Source organism: Heliconius melpomene, chromosome 6 (genome assembly GCF_056956725.1).
Source record: "Heliconius melpomene rosina isolate 202511_hmr_F chromosome 6, ASM5695672v1, whole genome shotgun sequence".
NCBI lineage: Eukaryota > Metazoa > Arthropoda > Insecta > Lepidoptera > Nymphalidae > Heliconius > Heliconius melpomene.
The window spans coordinates 12,739,678-12,757,273 of NC_140394.1; the positions used below are offsets into that span (position 1 = coordinate 12,739,678).

At 34.8% G+C, this 17,596-nt stretch overlaps 1 protein-coding gene across 1 annotated transcript in view; it reads right to left on the bottom strand.

The window, feature by feature from the left end:
- PAPLA1 (Phosphatidic Acid Phospholipase A1) overlaps positions 1–17,596 on the bottom strand; it is a 60,899-nt gene that overhangs the window by 2,120 nt on the left and 41,183 nt on the right. Inside the window, exons 2-18 of the mRNA XM_085187447.1 lie at positions 15,361–16,002; positions 8,231–13,182; positions 7,719–7,848; positions 7,050–7,164; positions 6,711–6,789; positions 6,232–6,375; positions 4,420–4,570; positions 4,201–4,286; positions 3,847–4,002; positions 3,298–3,447; positions 2,633–2,762; positions 2,195–2,303; positions 1,806–1,891; positions 1,403–1,524; positions 842–913; positions 456–577; positions 235–349 (exon numbers count right to left, since the gene is read on the bottom strand). Coding sequence (XP_085043573.1) covers positions 235–349; positions 456–577; positions 842–913; positions 1,403–1,524; positions 1,806–1,891; positions 2,195–2,303; positions 2,633–2,762; positions 3,298–3,447; positions 3,847–4,002; positions 4,201–4,286; positions 4,420–4,570; positions 6,232–6,375; positions 6,711–6,789; positions 7,050–7,164; positions 7,719–7,848; positions 8,231–13,182; positions 15,361–16,002 — 7,361 coding nt within the window. The remainder of the gene's footprint in view (positions 1–234; positions 350–455; positions 578–841; positions 914–1,402; positions 1,525–1,805; positions 1,892–2,194; positions 2,304–2,632; positions 2,763–3,297; positions 3,448–3,846; positions 4,003–4,200; positions 4,287–4,419; positions 4,571–6,231; positions 6,376–6,710; positions 6,790–7,049; positions 7,165–7,718; positions 7,849–8,230; positions 13,183–15,360; positions 16,003–17,596) is intronic.

Consider the following 17,596-nt stretch of genomic DNA (forward strand, 5'->3'; position numbering starts at 1 on the left):
AGACATTTCGTTTTAAAAATACTTTATAATGAGTCAAGGAACTCAAGGTCAGCGGGGAAATAGAAAAAAATACTTATTTAGTTCCGCCACTCAACACGCATTACAACAGAATTCAGCAGAAAATGGGAAACGAAAGTGTTTCAATGCACACTGCTAAAGCTAAATAAATCACACTGTTAAGTGTCAACCTGTTAACAAATATACTAAAATAAAAAAAAATTGTATGACACATACAAAATTCCTATTTCTCTCCACTGTCATAGTGTTCTGCGGGAGGCTGCAGTCGGGGGACACGCCTATTGCATTGTATATCTCCTTCAGCATCAGTAGCATTGTGTCTTCTGATTCCCTGTTTATATGAAACGATGGATGGGTCATACAAAGAAAGCAATAAACATTATACAAAACTGTGTATGTGTTTGCGTTCGTACATGTGTGTGTGTGTGACAACTCACCAATAACAAACATGGCTGCTCATAGCAAACAAGTATTCATTGATCATCTCCAGCGGCGCCTCTTGCAGCACGTGGTCGATGCGGCGGCCGGCGTTTAGTTTGCCGAGCATTTCCTCCGTTAACTGTTTTGGTGTACCAGGTTCAATTTTCAGTATATTATTCAACTTCTTTTTAGGTATGTATAAAACAAGAGAGGCAAAAACATAGTCTCTAGTGACTCCTTTATTACTTTTTGTAATATCTACCCTATCTTCCCTATATTAAAATTCAATTTACATACTCGCCTTCTTGTACACGAAAAAAATGTAAGAAACGAGAAAAAAATAAAAACAATAAAAGTAGTAAAAATACGGTAAGTACTAGATACATTTATAAAAAAAACTTACCTCGGTAGGTTTTACATCATCTTCTTTACATTCTACTGTTAATTCTTCTTTCTCCATTTCTTCTTCAACTACCTAAAAAAATAAAACAAATACACTGTTATTAATTAAAAAATTATTAAATATGTGTTGTTTACGTATTATTTTTTCCCTACTTAAGACATTCAATTCCACACAATGTCTGCATTTGAGACATTGGCGAGTGGCGGAACTTAACGCCACACTTTGTCTAACCAAAGGGGAAGACTAAAAATAATAAAGTAATTGTCAATTAACCAACCATCATCGTGGTTTAAACTTTTTTTAAAACTAGTATAGTATATTACCAGGTAATCAAACTAGATTTTCAGTAATAAAGCTTAATATTTCCGAATATTTACCTGTCGACGTCTGACGACGATCGTATTATCTGTATAGGTACTCAAAAACAACTTACCTTTTTTTTTATTAGCAGCTTTATCAAAGCTACCTTATCTAAATGTTGATTTATCAACAGCTGCTATGGGATTACCCATAGGAGGTCAAATCAGCTTATCTGTTTATTACCAGGTAATCAAAGCTTACCTTTTCCAAACGCTGATCGGTAGGCTGCTGTGATTTCCACATGCTGGACCAAGTGTTTTTTATAGATTCAATTACTTTTTGTTTTATATCCGCTCCGACGCGCGCCATTGTGTCTTTAAGTTCTGGAATTTAGCAAGGCTTTTAGCCTCATGCTCTATCCCACATATATCAGGGTAGGCAGAGGGAACTTAGTGTTAAGATACTCCGTTTCATATGCACCACCGAATTTTCCAGTTGAGTAGCGGAACTCAACGCTGCGCTTTGCCTAGTTACCCGAGCGAGGAAATGCAAATATAAAATAATTCATTATTTCTAGGAGAATCGAACTCATAACCGTCGCGTTTACACATTAAAATTTGCGTGTGCGCGTTTACACACAAAAAATATCAATCTTAGTACTTACCCAAGTGCATACGTTTCCTTCCTTTATGGTGCGGGATTAAATACGGTTTGACGTCGCGTAACTGAGGATTGATCATAGGTTCGATTCTGGAATATAAGTATGTGTAAAATTTATGTATGTGCAATATAAAGAATTGGGGTCAATCGAGCCCCCAATTTTTGTTTTTTTTTATTCCTGCGCTTTGTGGAAAGTCGGGAACGGAAGTGTCTTAATAGGAACTATAAATTGCTTTTTTATTTAATGCTCGGAACACATGAACGTATAAGAAAACTTATGTAGAGTGTAAGTATTGTTATAAAGTAAGTTCACAAACTGTAAAAAACAGCTTAAAATATTATTTCTAAATTCAGTTTTAAATTAAATTTCAATGCTAAATATTTAAAACTCACCTATAAGCGATAGGATCGTACGGATGAAATATATTAAAGATCTTCTTGCAAGTTGGCAGACGGAAGTCCTTCCCGAGGGTCTCAACGCCGCGGATACATTCAAAAATAGCTGAAAATTGTTTTACATTTGTCATTCACACTTAGAAAAGAAAAAAACTTTTTAGAAAGAACTTAGAACATAGTGGGATTTAAACCCGCGACTATTGAAATCCATTCGAGCGCTCTGATCAACTAAGCCATACGTTCTCATCATATTTTTCGCAGCAAATATATGTTTCATTCAATATGTTGTCGTTTTTTGTTTCAATATTAGAATTAATGACAAATAAGTCCAGGTAAATATAGATAAGTTTAGAAAAATATGTATAAGTGTTTATTTAATGAATGGATTGGTATTTGTAAAACTTAAAGGTTAGGTAAAACAAGGTAAAAACTTACCTATAGGACTTCCCAAAGCGTACAAAGCATCCGGTTCGAATTCCAGAGCGGGGTATTTGACACTGGGCTGTCCTGTGCCAGCCGCGCCAGTCATGTAGGTTTTGTCGGGGCTTAGAGCTATTTTTTGGTCCTATTTTTTAAACGAGTTAATAGGAAATATTATATAATTACAAAATAGTTAAAATAAGTAAAAAATACACTTAAAAGTATTTTCTCGTTATATATTGTTATTTTCGGCAAGAACATTACGTTTTTTTATGCTATATTGAATTGTCATCGGATCAATGTTCATGCAAATCCCACGACAAAAATAAGGTTGAAATAGTTAAATATAAATGCGATTGTCCTGGGTTCAATCCTAATGATGGGAAATTATTTTAATTTAATATGTATCTTTATTTGTTTACTTTAGTAAGATAAAAGATGGATTAGTCAAATAAAAATACAGGTAAGTAAAAATAAAACAAAATTTGCCACAGATAAAACAAGGTTATCACAGGTAAATTAAGAAAGAAAGTAAATAATGTTTTTCGCTCCGGTGACAAGAAAGCGCAGCATTGAGTTCCGCCACTCAACACGCAATGTCTGAAAAATTCAGTAGAGAGTGAACGGAGTGTTTTAACATTAGGTTAGCTCTGCTTATAAAAAAGTTAAGACAAACTTACCTCAGGTAACTGATGACACAAGAGGTCGTACAAAATGACACTTCCTAAAGAGTGACCTCCCAATGACACGCCGCCTTTGAAATCAGGATTTCTGGATTTGAACAGCTTATATATCCTATTTAGTTCACTGCACACTGTGTCTATTATTAACTGTAAATAAAGAGACCGTATTTGGTTTTAATCCATGCTTGATTTTTGTTTCAGCTTCACCCTGTATTGCCGCTTATAGCAGAGTAGGAGAGAATTTTCTAGAGATTGCGTGTTCACTGGCGAAACTCAACGCCGCTCTTTGCACAGTCACCAGAGCGAGGAAATAATATGATTATATAAATAACTCCTCTTTGAATTTAACTCACAACTTTGACGTTTACACTTAGACATTTGTGTGGCTGCACCAAGTCGACCTATTTTATACTTAGAACAAAATTTCTAATTGCTTAAGAAGAGAACATGACACTTATGAGACACATGTTTAAATAAAACTCGGTAGGTACAAATAAATGTAAAAAAATTGAAAAACCACAAAGTCGTAACAATCAATACTCCTACCTGACAAAACACCGGGCTGGTATAGAACAGGACGTCCAATATAGTGTCGTTCGTGAAGCTGCGGAGACGAGGGATACTGTCTAGCGTCACGGCTGCCAGGCGGGAGTCCACGCCCACGCCCGTGTGCAGGCTGGAGTGCCACGAGATGGGCAGGACCTGGATGAAACTGAAGATTAGCAGTAGACTGCCGAGGAGATTAGACTAGGAGAATAGGATAAATGGGGAAAAGAACTAGAGCTAATAGAATTAGAAAGAAATACCTTCTTAACTTAACTTAGTATTATATTATATGCAAATTATGTAAAAAAACTAAATTTGTGCTGGTCTTAACTAATAAAAAAAAGTAAAACTTACCTCAACTCTTCCAACTAAGCCACTGTCGTATGAATTCTTATAATGAGATTGTATTAATTGAAGACTTGTTGTCCTGAAGTCGTTTACTGAAAAATAAAACATTAAATTGAAGTCTGAAAGAGTTTGTTTAGTTGAACGCGCTTATCTCAGAAACTAACAGTTCCAAACACAAGCAAAGGAACAACTACTGAAAGCATTTTATAAAGTATCATAACTCACCAACTTCCTCCACAGGCCGGAAGCGCATGTCACAAGCGGACCCGACGCCATGGCAGAGCAACAACAAGTGGTCTATACTCGACGGCTCCGTGTCCTCTATCTCCGATTCGGTATAACCCCGTCGTACGACACGTGGTCGCATCATAGATTGCTGTGGAGGGAAAGAGAAATAGAGGATATATGATTATCATATTATTTAGGATGCTAAATATTTTCGCTCTGATAACGAGGCAAGGCGCGGAGTCAAGGTCCGCCACTCAACACGCAATGGCTCCAGAATTCGTCAGAAACTGAACGGAAGTGTGTTAATGAGAACGGAGTATATTTAACACTAAATCCGCACTTGTAAGGTACTAATGTTCGGGATACTGGGTGAAGCATAAAAACGCTGTATTCCTTTAGGGGAATTGTGCTCAAGATGGCATACTATGATAAGACGACACACTACCAATGTTGATGAAACTATTAGCGCTAAGTGCGATCTTATGAAGTTGCTTAAATTCAGTATGACTGAAAGTGAATGCAGATGGGCAAGTAATTCATGTTTTCGTTATTTTCAATTGCAACAAATTTTTCTTTCGCTTTTGCTTGATGGTGAAAAGACATGTAAGATAAAGATTTTCTATTTGAACTAATTATAAATGTAAAATAGAATTATAATATGACACAGCTAACGCTAAAAGCGCATCCTAACCTATAACCTTTTGTCACAACGGTTAAAATTAAATTCATATATCTATTGGGTAAGATGACATACAAAACGTGAGTATAAGATGGCATACTATCTTACTCTTATAAATAGAATCGATATATTTTTTTGCTTTACCTACAAAATGCCTGGCAATTACAAACGTATATATATTGGTCACAAGAAGACAAGGATAAGGTTGCTAGAGCAAGGACATTCTATAGCCTCAAGTGACGAAGCTTATTTCTCTTTTGGAAAAGGAAGTGACTGATAACGGAATCCAACCTCATAAAATTTGCAACATGTATGAATCTGGCGTTAATACTGTTTAAAAGCCCCCCAGCAAAGAAGAAATTATTTATATGTGAACTATGCTCGACGAATAATGATGGCGTTTTTATGCCACATACTAAGTATGTCATTTTACCCTGTAGATATGTCGTCTTGCACTGGTCGACCTAAGTGCGATTTTTGTTTGTTTTTCTGATGTTTGAAAGATGATTATTCTGAAACTAAAATAATTTCGTAGATTATGAAATATATAATAGTATACGCAATATGCTGTTCTCAGATCACTTTATTTATTTGAAATATTTGTCTTCAAACAAAAAGTATGTCATCTTAAGCACAATTCCCCTACATAAGTTATAGCCTATTTTTATTGTGATGTATAAGCTGTATCACTGTAAAGCTACTTCTAAATTAATTTAGTAGTTTTGGCGTAAAAGTAGAACAAACATCCATCCTGACAATCTTTCACATTTATAATATTAGTAGGATAGGAATATAGGATTAGTAGGATTTGTTTAACAACTAACACAACGTTCCTTCTGGTGTGTAAATTCTCCGGCTCCATGTACCATGAACACTAGATGATCGATTTTCTTAGGTTCATCCCCGCAGACATTGATCATGGGGTTACGAAACACTTTCTTGCCAAAATTAAGTAACTATACACAAGGTAAGTTTGGGAAAATTAGAATGTTTTAGAAATAGGTAACAATAATGTTTAGGTAATAGGAAAACTAATGGGGTAAATCTTGTAAAATTCTTATAAAAAACTTCATGTTATAATTTATTTATAAGAAGAAAAGAAAATAAAGTAACCAAAAATAAATACTTACAGGTGAAGTAGCAAAAGCCTCATTATTGGTATTCTGAACAAAATGCACCATAACTGATGGTCCGTGCATTACAACTAATTCGTTATTATTTAGCATTAGACGTCTATGCCATTCTCCTGTTGTTACTCCGTGACGATACTCTTCCTATTGAAAAAAAATAAAAAAGATAATACAACAGAATTTAATAAAAACTAAACAAACGCACAACATCAAACAGATTACATCTTCCACCTATAGACACCGCCACGTTACGCTTTTATAATAAGTAATAAATACAGTTTTTTATTTCCTCGCTCTAGTAAAAAAAAGCACGGCGTTGAGTTTCGTTACTCACTCGTAATATGTCGAAAATGCTACTGAAAATGAGGAACGAAATGTCTCAATCGAAGAAAGTTGTCAATGTCAACCCTGCTAGATGGGGGATACGACGTAAAAAAACTAAAAAAAAAGATATACTTTCGGAAATTGGAATAATTTACCTCTAATTTTTCAGCTATATCTTCAGTGTATGGAATATATCTTGGGTCTATTGATGTGCCTTTGTAGAACCAACTACACCTGTGAAAGAAGAAACTTCCAAATCAAACACTGATGCAGACTCTTCTTTGCATAATTCGATATTGATGGGATAGCCAAGGAAAGAGAATATTCTACACACAGCAGTGTAGGCAGAAGGGACTAGTTTAAAGATCTCCGTTTGCAAAGCTTGAGCCAGACAGATCCGTCAAATAATATTAAACATAAAATAATAATTTAAACTTTCAATTGTATTAGTTCTTTATTTACAAAAGAACCGTAGAACCTTATCTAAAACTTACCTCATCACATTTGTAGGCTTCTCACTCCAATACACGGCAGTTCGAAGACGACTCATCACGTTAACATCGTAGCGACCACCGTCCGTCGCTACTAGGGTGTTCTCGTTTAGATCCGCTACAAATAAAAAGCAATCTAAGCAAATATCGCCTTTTGTACAATTTACGTACTTACACATAATATACAGTGCAGCTACTAATCAAATCATATTGTTATCATAGTGTTCCCATATAAAGTGAATAAAAGTGACAGAAAAACAATATATAATTTTACTATCCATGAGACAAACTTTGAATACCTATTTCAATACACTATTAAAATACTATCCCGACAGCTGGACAAGGGTCCAGACTATGCGCCACTCGGTCTACTAGCAGAATAACAATAATAATAGACCGACTCCAGGTAAAGGAAAGCTATTTTTAAGAACAGACATGGGATTGTTCCTATAGTATGGTACCTCCAAGACCACAAGGCCATGTCGAAGAGCAAGTTCCTGGTTCCATTCCCAATATTCATATCAATATTGGCATCTTTTATTCTCTTCTCTATATTGAGCTATGCTCATGGGAGCATACTTATTAATAACGGCGAATACAACAAGTTGACATACGTCTATTAAATAAACAAACAAATATTTTAGCATTGTAATTACTATTAAATAAACTTACAGCTATTAAAAGCATTTTCCAGCGCCCTGGAGTCAGCAACAGAAAATCCTCGCCATATCGATTTACCTTCATAGTCCACTTTATAGAACCAGTGATGCCTGACTGAAGAATATTCTGATGATGTACGATTCTAGAATAAACACATAATTAATACATCTATTAAGAACTACCACAATTATGATAAATTAAATAGTAACAGTTTACAAATAATTTTTAAATCTGTTAAACTGTAACTGTTAAGGTATATCAAATATTTTTTTTACAAGTACTAGTCGTCGTCCGCAACTTTGTTTGCGTGGATCTTAAGACATAATATGGACAATCAAGTTTTTCGTTCCCGTAGGAATTTGGAGTTCTACTGTTTTATCGTTACCCTACACTTCCTAATCTATCTTTATTTCAAAATTCACTAAGGAACGGAAAAGAAGATTTTTTTTACGAGTAGGTATATGTAACATAAGTGATAACGAACAAATTAATTACTAATTTATATAAAAATATATAAAAAGTACCTCTGACATAACAACAATTCTATCATCAGCATCTTCTCGAGGTGATGATTCACAAAAGTTAACAGTCATTGATTTCCTAATACCCTCTGTCTTTAATTCCATATTAGTTCCTTCTTGATTATCCGAATTCTTATCCATGCTTTTCCTAGTTATGAATTTGGAATTAGCAACACTTGCACGCGTTTCGGTAACGTAACAGCAATATTTACAATTTACAATAATACTTTCGATTTTGTTACTGTCTGTATCTTTTAAGTCATTGCTTTCGTTTTTGTCGTCGTCGGTCTTATTTGTTAAATTTTGTTTTAAAGGATCTTTAAATATGGTTACATTCTCAAATTTTGTAATACTGTCAAAAGTGAAATAATTAACTGTCCTAACAATATCTTCGTTTGGGTGTATATTTTCAACAGATGTCAAATCACGTACTAAAGACATATGATGAGCAATATTTTGTGGAATGTTTTTATCTGGTTTATCATTTCCTATTGAATTATTATTGATATTAGTGCTTTCAAAAAAATTTATTACGTTATTTTGTATAGAATCAGTAATATTTTTAGTCGGTTTATGTCTATAATGATTTTGTGACTGGCTCAACTCAAAAAAAGACTTTGAGTGTTCAGGTTTCGGTGGAGAGGAGAAGTAACTGGATAGTCTGCTAAAGTCGCTATATGATGTATCAGATTCTTGTGCACTACCTACGTCTGATGAAAAAAAGTTTATGGGGTCTGGTAATGAGTCCAATTTAATGGCTTCTTTTATTATTGGTTTTGTCTCAAATGAATGAACAGCTCCTTGACTGCTTGCTTCATCTTTACAGGTATCTTTTAATGTTTCCGAAAATTCCGTTAAAGCAGGCTTATTGTCAGTTGTAGCTGGAGTATTGTCTTCTTCGATTAATTCTTTTATCATAGTTTCCACGTTAACGTCACAAATATTGTCTTCCAAGGGTTTAATTGTGGACAACGAATTGATGTCAACAGGATTCACACTAAGCTTTTGGATTTTAAGGACTGTCAGTATATCTTGTGATGATATCCCACTAAGTCTTCTATGATATTCTTCTTCAAAACCTGGTGGTATCCTCATTGGTGCATTAGAATCAGTGTTAAATGTATTCAATGAAGGAGAAGTTAATGCATTTTTATAATGATTTTCAACTGCGTAATTTCCTGTATCAAAGTAAGAAGCAATTGTTATAGCTGGGCTGGACGATGTGGGAAAGTCAAATGTATTAATTTCTTTCTTTATTTCATTTGTGCTATCAGCGGCGTTCTTGTATCTTTCAACTCTGTTAGTAAATGAGTCTACTGCGGGTTCTGAGTCATCTGGAAACTTTTCTCGTTCTTTATACTCTATTTTATGGTCGTCTGTTTCTGATGGTTCAACAACAAATTCTTCATAAATCGGAAAATCCTTTTTAGCATCTTGCTCAATCGAGTGAACATCCAAGCCACTTTCGTCTGATTTAGAGTCTTCTTCAGGTGGAGCAGATGGAATACTCATCTGACGCGGTAATATGGAAGTATCTTCATAAGAATTTTGAAACTCAGCTTTTATTTCATCACTTGCATTGGCAGGTATGTCATCTAAAAATACACATTTATCTTCAAAAAAACCAATAGATTTAGGATCTATTTGGAAGTCATAATCATGAACTGTAAGAGCTTTCGTAGACTGAGCTGCTTCATTAGTTGCCCATCCATAATTTAACATCACGTTACCCATGTCTGTATCATTCAGCACATCCTCTGGTGCTTGTATTTTCATACTATGTACTATACTTTCTGTAGTTGCTTTTTCAAATTGTGGAGGTAGTTCGATTTTATTTTTTAAAGGGTCTTCAACAAAATCTTCGCATACAGGGTATTCAACCGGATTTTCTAATTGAATTGGGGCAGTAATATTTTCTATCAATTGTGAGGTTAAATCTTCTGCTTCTTTTTCTTCAGGTTTCTTAACCTCTCTACAAGTTTCACAAATGTTAAGTTCAGAAACAGGACTTAAATCAGTCAAATTTTCTTTAATTTTAGTCATGCCAAAGTTTCCAAAAATGTTTTGATCCTGAGAAACTGCGCCAGTAACTTCAAATATTGATGTATTCTCCATTTTCCTTTCTAATTCTTTAATACCTTTCTCATTTGTTGGAGGAGATGAAGAATTTTTAGAGAGAGAAGATATATCGAATAAAGGTGTTATGGGATGAGAAGTTTCAAAAAGGGAAAACATAGGGACAGGTAGGTTAACATTATCGGTTGTTGTGTTTTCAGATCTAAATAAAGAATATTCGTTACTTTCATTATTTTTATCTAATTCAACAGATGATAAAATATTTTTAGCCACGTCTTGTAAGTCAGTCGCCTTTTTGTCTAATATATTCAATTTTTCACAAGTTTCTTCAGTTTTCCCTAGTATATTATAGGCTGCAATATTTGAAGGGATATTCATTTTCGATAATTCTGGTCCTTCTATGTTTTTAGTTCTATTAATATTTTCTTCGAGATTTTTTGCTTGAAATGGTAGTACGATTGAAGTTTCTTTATCAAAAAAGCCCTTTGAAGACGGGTCTGTCAGGACTTGTGATATCTTAGGCAAATCATCAATAAAATCTCGTGGAGGGTCGTCTGTGTTTATATTGCCGACTGAAATTGTTGAGTTTTTTCGGCCAAGAGAGCTCTCAATTGATTTCAGTCTATATTCAATTTTTTCTTTGTTTGCATTATCTAAAATATCACTTTCATGAATAGTAACGGGTATGGTTTCCATTAATTTCATATTAGAGCTAGATAATGGATTTTCGCGATCATTTACGCAAAATACATTTTGTTTACAAGTAGTGTTCATTTTGTTATCAAGATTATATTCTAACATAGTATTTTCCATTTGCCCTATTTCAGACAATGAGGTTTTATCATAACTTAATGACCCCTTAGTATAAGCAGTTTGGTTCATATAATCAAATATATTTCTGTTTGTATTGGAAGCTTCCGTATCCTTGTGACTATTTTTTAGTATAACATTTTGAAGAATAGAAGAAGAGGGTACGTGTGGTTGCTCAAGAACGCTAAAACCTTCATAGTACGCACAACCCTCAAAATTAGGCTCCAATTTGGGAGTGTTCAGGAAGCCATATGTATTTTGATTAGGATTATAGTACTGTTGTTCTGCTGGCTTATTGTTATCACTAACAAAAGGCTGATAATTTCTGTTTTGTTCAATATTAAAGTGAAGATAAGAATTCTGTTCAACAGTTTGGCTGGAATTATTATTCTGCTTAACTAAATCATCATTTTTCGTTATATTATAAGCTGGATCTAATAAATTTGTGATAGTATTTTTGATAACATCTAAAGAATTAATTTTGGATTTTAACGACCCTATTATTCCAAAGCTTATAGTCGAGTCCTGCGGTTGTTGATCATATGAATCCGTGGTTTCCCTGCTCAAATCAAATGCTGTGTTATATTTTTGTTCTTGTTGTGTTGCATTGTTTCTACTATCAGCTATATCGATTGGTGTACTTATATTGAATGGTTCGTTTTGTTTATAACTCGAAATATTTTCTGGTTTCATAACATTAATTGATGATTGACCTTTTGGATCCTGCCCAAACAATGCCTGTGAAAAATTATATTCAACAGGTTTGATTGGATTTATATTCTTACTGATGCTGCCAAAACCTTCAATAGGACCAGAATAATATTGAGGTCTTTTTTTCGACATTCTATAGTTCAAATTTCCCGTTAATTTGGGAGGTTCTATCAAAGGCTTTCCCGATTCAGGAGGCGTATTGATCTGATAGTTATGGGACATCTGAACTTGAGGACCAGTTTCGTTGTGTCCGGTTCTATTCATGTTAACATCGGCTTCCGTAAATGTTGATAAATTATTAACAAGAGGTATTTCACTTACTTTGTCATCTTTATGAAGCGGATTAAATTGATCTGCAGTAATATTAGTATTGTTGTTCACAGATAAAACTAAATCTGATCTTTGCTCAATAGATTTTTTAGAAGAGGAAGGATGAAGTGTATCTGGTAAAATGTCGCTATCAGTCAATAAAGGGGTTTCAGTGTAAAACAATGAGTAAGCTGGCATAGTAGAGGTACGATAATTATCTCTTGAGTCACTAACGGGTTCCAGATCGTGAGAACCAACAGCACCCTTTTGATTATTCCATGAAGCAATTGAAGGTGGTAAAAACGTATTATCGAAATTGCCGTATGAATTAGGAGGTATAACATTTGTAAATTCAGAATTCCGATTTGGTATTTGGTTTAAATCTTCAACATTAGTATTTGTATCTTGAACTAATCTTTCAGTTGGATCGGGAGTGGTAGGTATTAATATATTTTCATTGGCTCTGAAACATGGTACAGCTTGTGTTTTTATTACAGGTTGTGATCCTGATATTCGTCTCGCTATTGATGGGGGTAATACACTTTTGCCTGTAGATGTCTGACTGTCTCGCCGCATGTTTGAGAACATTGGAGGCGGTGGAATGATTGGTGTGCTTGGAACGTTGGGCATAATTATTGATTGGTTTGTTATATCATCCATCGATTTTTTTTCTTGTTTTGCTATAAATGGTTCTTTTTCTTGTGTTGGCACCATAAAATCTTGTTGAGCACCTATATTTTGTTTTTGGTCGATATCAATAGGATTGAAAAAATTATGAATGTTGGTGGTATCAGTGTTTTGAGGGATGTTACGTTGAACTTCTATTTCAGCTTGAGTTGTTAATGAATGTTGTTCTTGTCCAAGGGTAAATGTATCGAATTTGTTTTCACATTGTGGCATGTTAGGTATATTATCTGGTATGAAGTAATTTGGCGGAGCATAATTTGTTGGTGGATTAAACGTTGGTACATGATGATCTCCTGAACTTAAACCTGGTATTTGCGCGTATACTTTTCTCTTCGTTGCCATTCGATAACTTGTTGCAATACCTGAAACAGATGAAAGTTATGATCACAAAAATAAGTCAAGTCTTATGGATTGGCGTATCTTAACTAATTATGTATTTTGCATGAGAACATTATATAATTATAATACTGTAATTATTTATAGTTTGTTCATTAAAAAATGAAATCTCAAAATTAAGTATATCGATACACTTTAAATTCTGAATCGTGTGAGTGAAATTTAACGTAGAACCTAAACAATTACAACCCTACTGCAATTATAGTGAGTGACAAAATAATTTTACATCTTTGTCGCTTCTTGTACATTTATTTTTGTTATTGATAGCTTTTCTTATATTTTACACTTTGCCTCGATACCGGGGCGAATAAATATATATTTATATATTTAAATAAATATTTCCTATCCTCGAGTGGGGATCGAACCCACGACCAATCGTGTTTACAGTCACACTTTGGGCTCATACGCCACGACTGGTTAAAAAATATTTTAAAAATAGTATTCTCTCTTGCCAAACGATAATTCTTAGCAAAATCTTTGGGTAGCGGAAATTTGTAAAAATCTCCCTACAGACTGAACTAACAACATAAATAAGTTGTGGTCAGAGTTCAGACAGAGTCAGAGTACGTTAAAATTTTTACACGATTTCTTAATAATTAAAAGAGAGTACTTTCTCTCCTCTTACTCCTTTTCACGGAAGATAATAATCCGCTATAGGTACTTTCGTGATAGTGTATCGATATAATCTCGTAACATACAAGTTGTCTCACAACCACTTTTCTATAAGGCAAGTGATCATTAAATTTCGTATCGGCGGCACGACGAGGAAGTTACTTTGACGTCAACTCGAAGACGTTTGTACAGCATAAGTACATATTACACGAAGGTTACGAATTCGATTACTGTGAGAAATTATATAAAATGTGAAAATTTAGATTAAAACTATAAAATAATCGTATAATAATTTCGAATTGTATCCCCGGTCCTAGTCCCACTCGGGGAATGATATTAAATATTTTTACTTCCTTACTCTGGTAACAAGACAAAGAGCGATGTTGACTACCACACGCAATAGCTCGAATTATATATAGCAGGGCAAACAGAGGGAACCTAAGTTAAGTCACTCCGTACGCTCACGCACTGTCCAATTTCCGAGACATCGCGTGTTAAATGACGGAACTTAACGCAATGAAAACAAAGCAGACATTAAATAATTATGGCAGTCGCTAATTTTGATTGTGTTTTTTATTTACGCTTGAGTTCAGTAGAGGTCAACAGGTTGTATATTATTGTTATAAAAAAATATTTTGCTTGATGACTCATAATAAATAAGGTTTGTTGATGGGTTTTCTCAGATGGGAATTTGCCTTTACCCTTTTAATTTTATTTTAGCTTCAAGCTATATCCTACAAGCAGAGGTAGGCAGAAAGAAAATTATATTTAGACACACCGTCCTTCGCTTTTCATCCGAATTCGAGGCATTCCGAGACAGAATTTGGTAGCACCGCGTGGTTGTGTGGTGGGAGCGTGTGGCTGAAAACACGACGGTTATGGATTCGATTCCGATTAGAGGGAATGGAGTATGTAATATCTACATTTTATCGGTCTGCTAAGGAGGCAGAGTGCAATGCCGAGTTGAGGCCACTCAACAGCAATGTCTACTGAATTTGGCGGAACCGAAGCGTCTTAATGGGAACGGTGTGTATTAACACTAACATAGTGTTTCAAACCCAGGTTCCCTCTACCTACCCTGAAATGAATGGAATACAACATGAAAAGTAAAAGTAAAAGAAAGAAAAGGTATGTTAGGGGCTTTCCCTACCTAGAGGAATACTAAAAGAGAAGAGAAGAGAGAATTTTCCATTTTACATCTTAAAATACACTCAAGGAGAGTTGCGGGTCACTACTAGTCTCCATATAAGAACCGAATAGGCAAAGTTGATTACAAATCATCACTTCGCTTAAGGTCAAAACACTTGCCTATAGTGTTGAGATCAAAGATCATGGGAAAATGAATGATCGGGTCAACTGTCGAATTTACTTTGATTGTATGCATGTTGGGTGTAATCACATTTTCTGGTTTGCTAGATTATATTTGTATCTTTAACATTATATTATTTATATCTACATTAAGGGAAGGAAAACACTCATTAGAAAACAAAGGAAGAACCCACAAAATAAAATTTTAAAATTATATAACTTACCAGAAGGTGGTTCTTTCAAAGGCGGCGGAGCTATATTTTTTGGTACTTCCGGCACATTTGGCATTAAAGGCATATTTTCAATTTTCTGATGAGTTTCCTGATATATTTTATTATCTGTTAAAGCCTGTTCAGGAGTTTGGTCTCTGCTCTTCAAACTCAACATGCTGGAGAAAGAGCTAAAAACTACACTAGCCATTTGGGGTAAAACTGTTGGTAATTGGGAAAAGTTTTGTGCTATATCCGCCGTAAGGCTGTGTTGGCCATCATCCAAACTTTGCCCTTTATCCGGTTCGTTTAAGTTTATTTCTTCAAGATTATCCTCTTCTTGTAAATTAGCACTTTGATCTTCCTTTATGCCACTATTTAATGGAGCACTAACATATCTAGTGCCTTGGAGTCTTGCAAAATATTCGTTTACGTCGAAATCATCGTCGGATTTTGGAGGAGCTTTTGATTGGGACGCACATAGAGTATCGTTAGTTTTATTAAATTGGTCGTAATTTTGTATGTTTGATACTGGTGGGCTATTGTGTATGGGTGGATTAAACTGTATTGTGTTAGGTTTTGCGTCGCCATATGGAACATTTGTAATTTCTGTGTTGGGGTATAGCTGGGTTTGCATCTGGGCCCCTTGGTGTTTATCTGTAACAAAAATAAAAAAAATATGTTATTTCACACCTACATAGATAGTTAGTGGCGTGACGCTAAAAAAATAACTATAACAAGAAAGTAACATTACAATATCAAATTGTAATTGCTTTGGTGAAGCACGTTTTTTTCACACGCTTTGCAACAAGATAAATCGCGGGGTTGAGTTCCGCCAATTAACACGCAATGCCTTGAGCGGTAGAAAGTTGGGAACGGAGTGTCTTAATACTAGATTCCCTCTGCCTACTCTACTCTAACGTGAAGCAAAAAATAATGACATTTAAGAGTTATGTACGTAGCTTAGATAAAAGTACAATTAGTTGTTAATTATTTTAGTTTCCTCGCTCTGGTAAGAAGACAAAAGGCGGCGTTGAATTCCACCATTGAACACGCAATATCTCGAACTCAGTTGAAAATCAGAGAACAGAGTGTCTTTACTAAGTAATTTCCTCCTGCCTTGAAATGTGCTCAAAAGGCTTACCTATGGCTTAAACACTAACATTTCTGAATATTTTAGAAGCAATATTGAAAAAGACAATTTGAAGAAGTTTTTATTTTTAGCTTCCCGCTCTATACGTGAAGGGGTAGCCAGTAAGAAAGAGGCAAATGACTATCTTTACATGCCTCTTTCGCCTTCTCCACTGTTATCAACCTCTTCATGGGCCCTAGTGCTTTTTACATGAGTTCCCTCCAGTATAAGTAACCTATCTAGAAACCATTGCATAGTCAATACTTTGTTTGCGAAAGTTCACCGTAGCTCCTTCTTTCATAAATATTTGGGCATTCTTTAGTCACTCATTCTTTCGACGTGCCCAAACCGACGTTCCTGAACTACATTGCTTAAAATAAATAGGCTTTTGCAATAACTATAGTGGGTGACGGGAAATAATAAAAGTGACCAAAAGATAACACTGTGTTACGGTTAACCAAATATTGACGCATGTCGTAGTTAGATGGTGAATTATGGTAATAAGTTAAAATATACAAATTCGCTTTTGCAAATTATGCTTAAATATCCATGCTTAAAATTGTAGTTATAAAAAGCCATTTCACCCATTTTCCTACAAAGCAGGGTAAAGTCTGTTACCTACTTCTTGTCAAAATCAAGGTGGGGAGCAGTGTTTTAATACTAGGTTTCCTCGAATCCAGAATTAAAAAAGAATTAAGACAGTGCTCACCAATATTTACTTTAATTTCGGGATAATTCGTGTTGAGTAGCGGAACTCAACGCCGCGCATTGTTTTTTTGCCAGTGCAAGTTAATGAGAAAAAATCAAACTCTATGTCCCTGCACCACGACAGAACTATCACTAGTTCCGGCTCTTGTCGCCTTGCTCCACCCTAAAAGGCGGATTTAATGCCAGGTAGCTTTGCGACTTAACAACCAAAAAAAGTTTATAGATGGTATTTAATTAAAACGTCTCCATACATCTCAGTTTTTCCTGTTGAAAAAAAAAACAAAGATTTTTGAAAGTATATTCAACTATTTCAAACTATCAGCAACACAGATAACTTAGACGCCTGTTATCATTACCCAGAATTCCCACCTTAAGTAATCATTAGTAGTTTTAGTCATATAAGCTTACTAA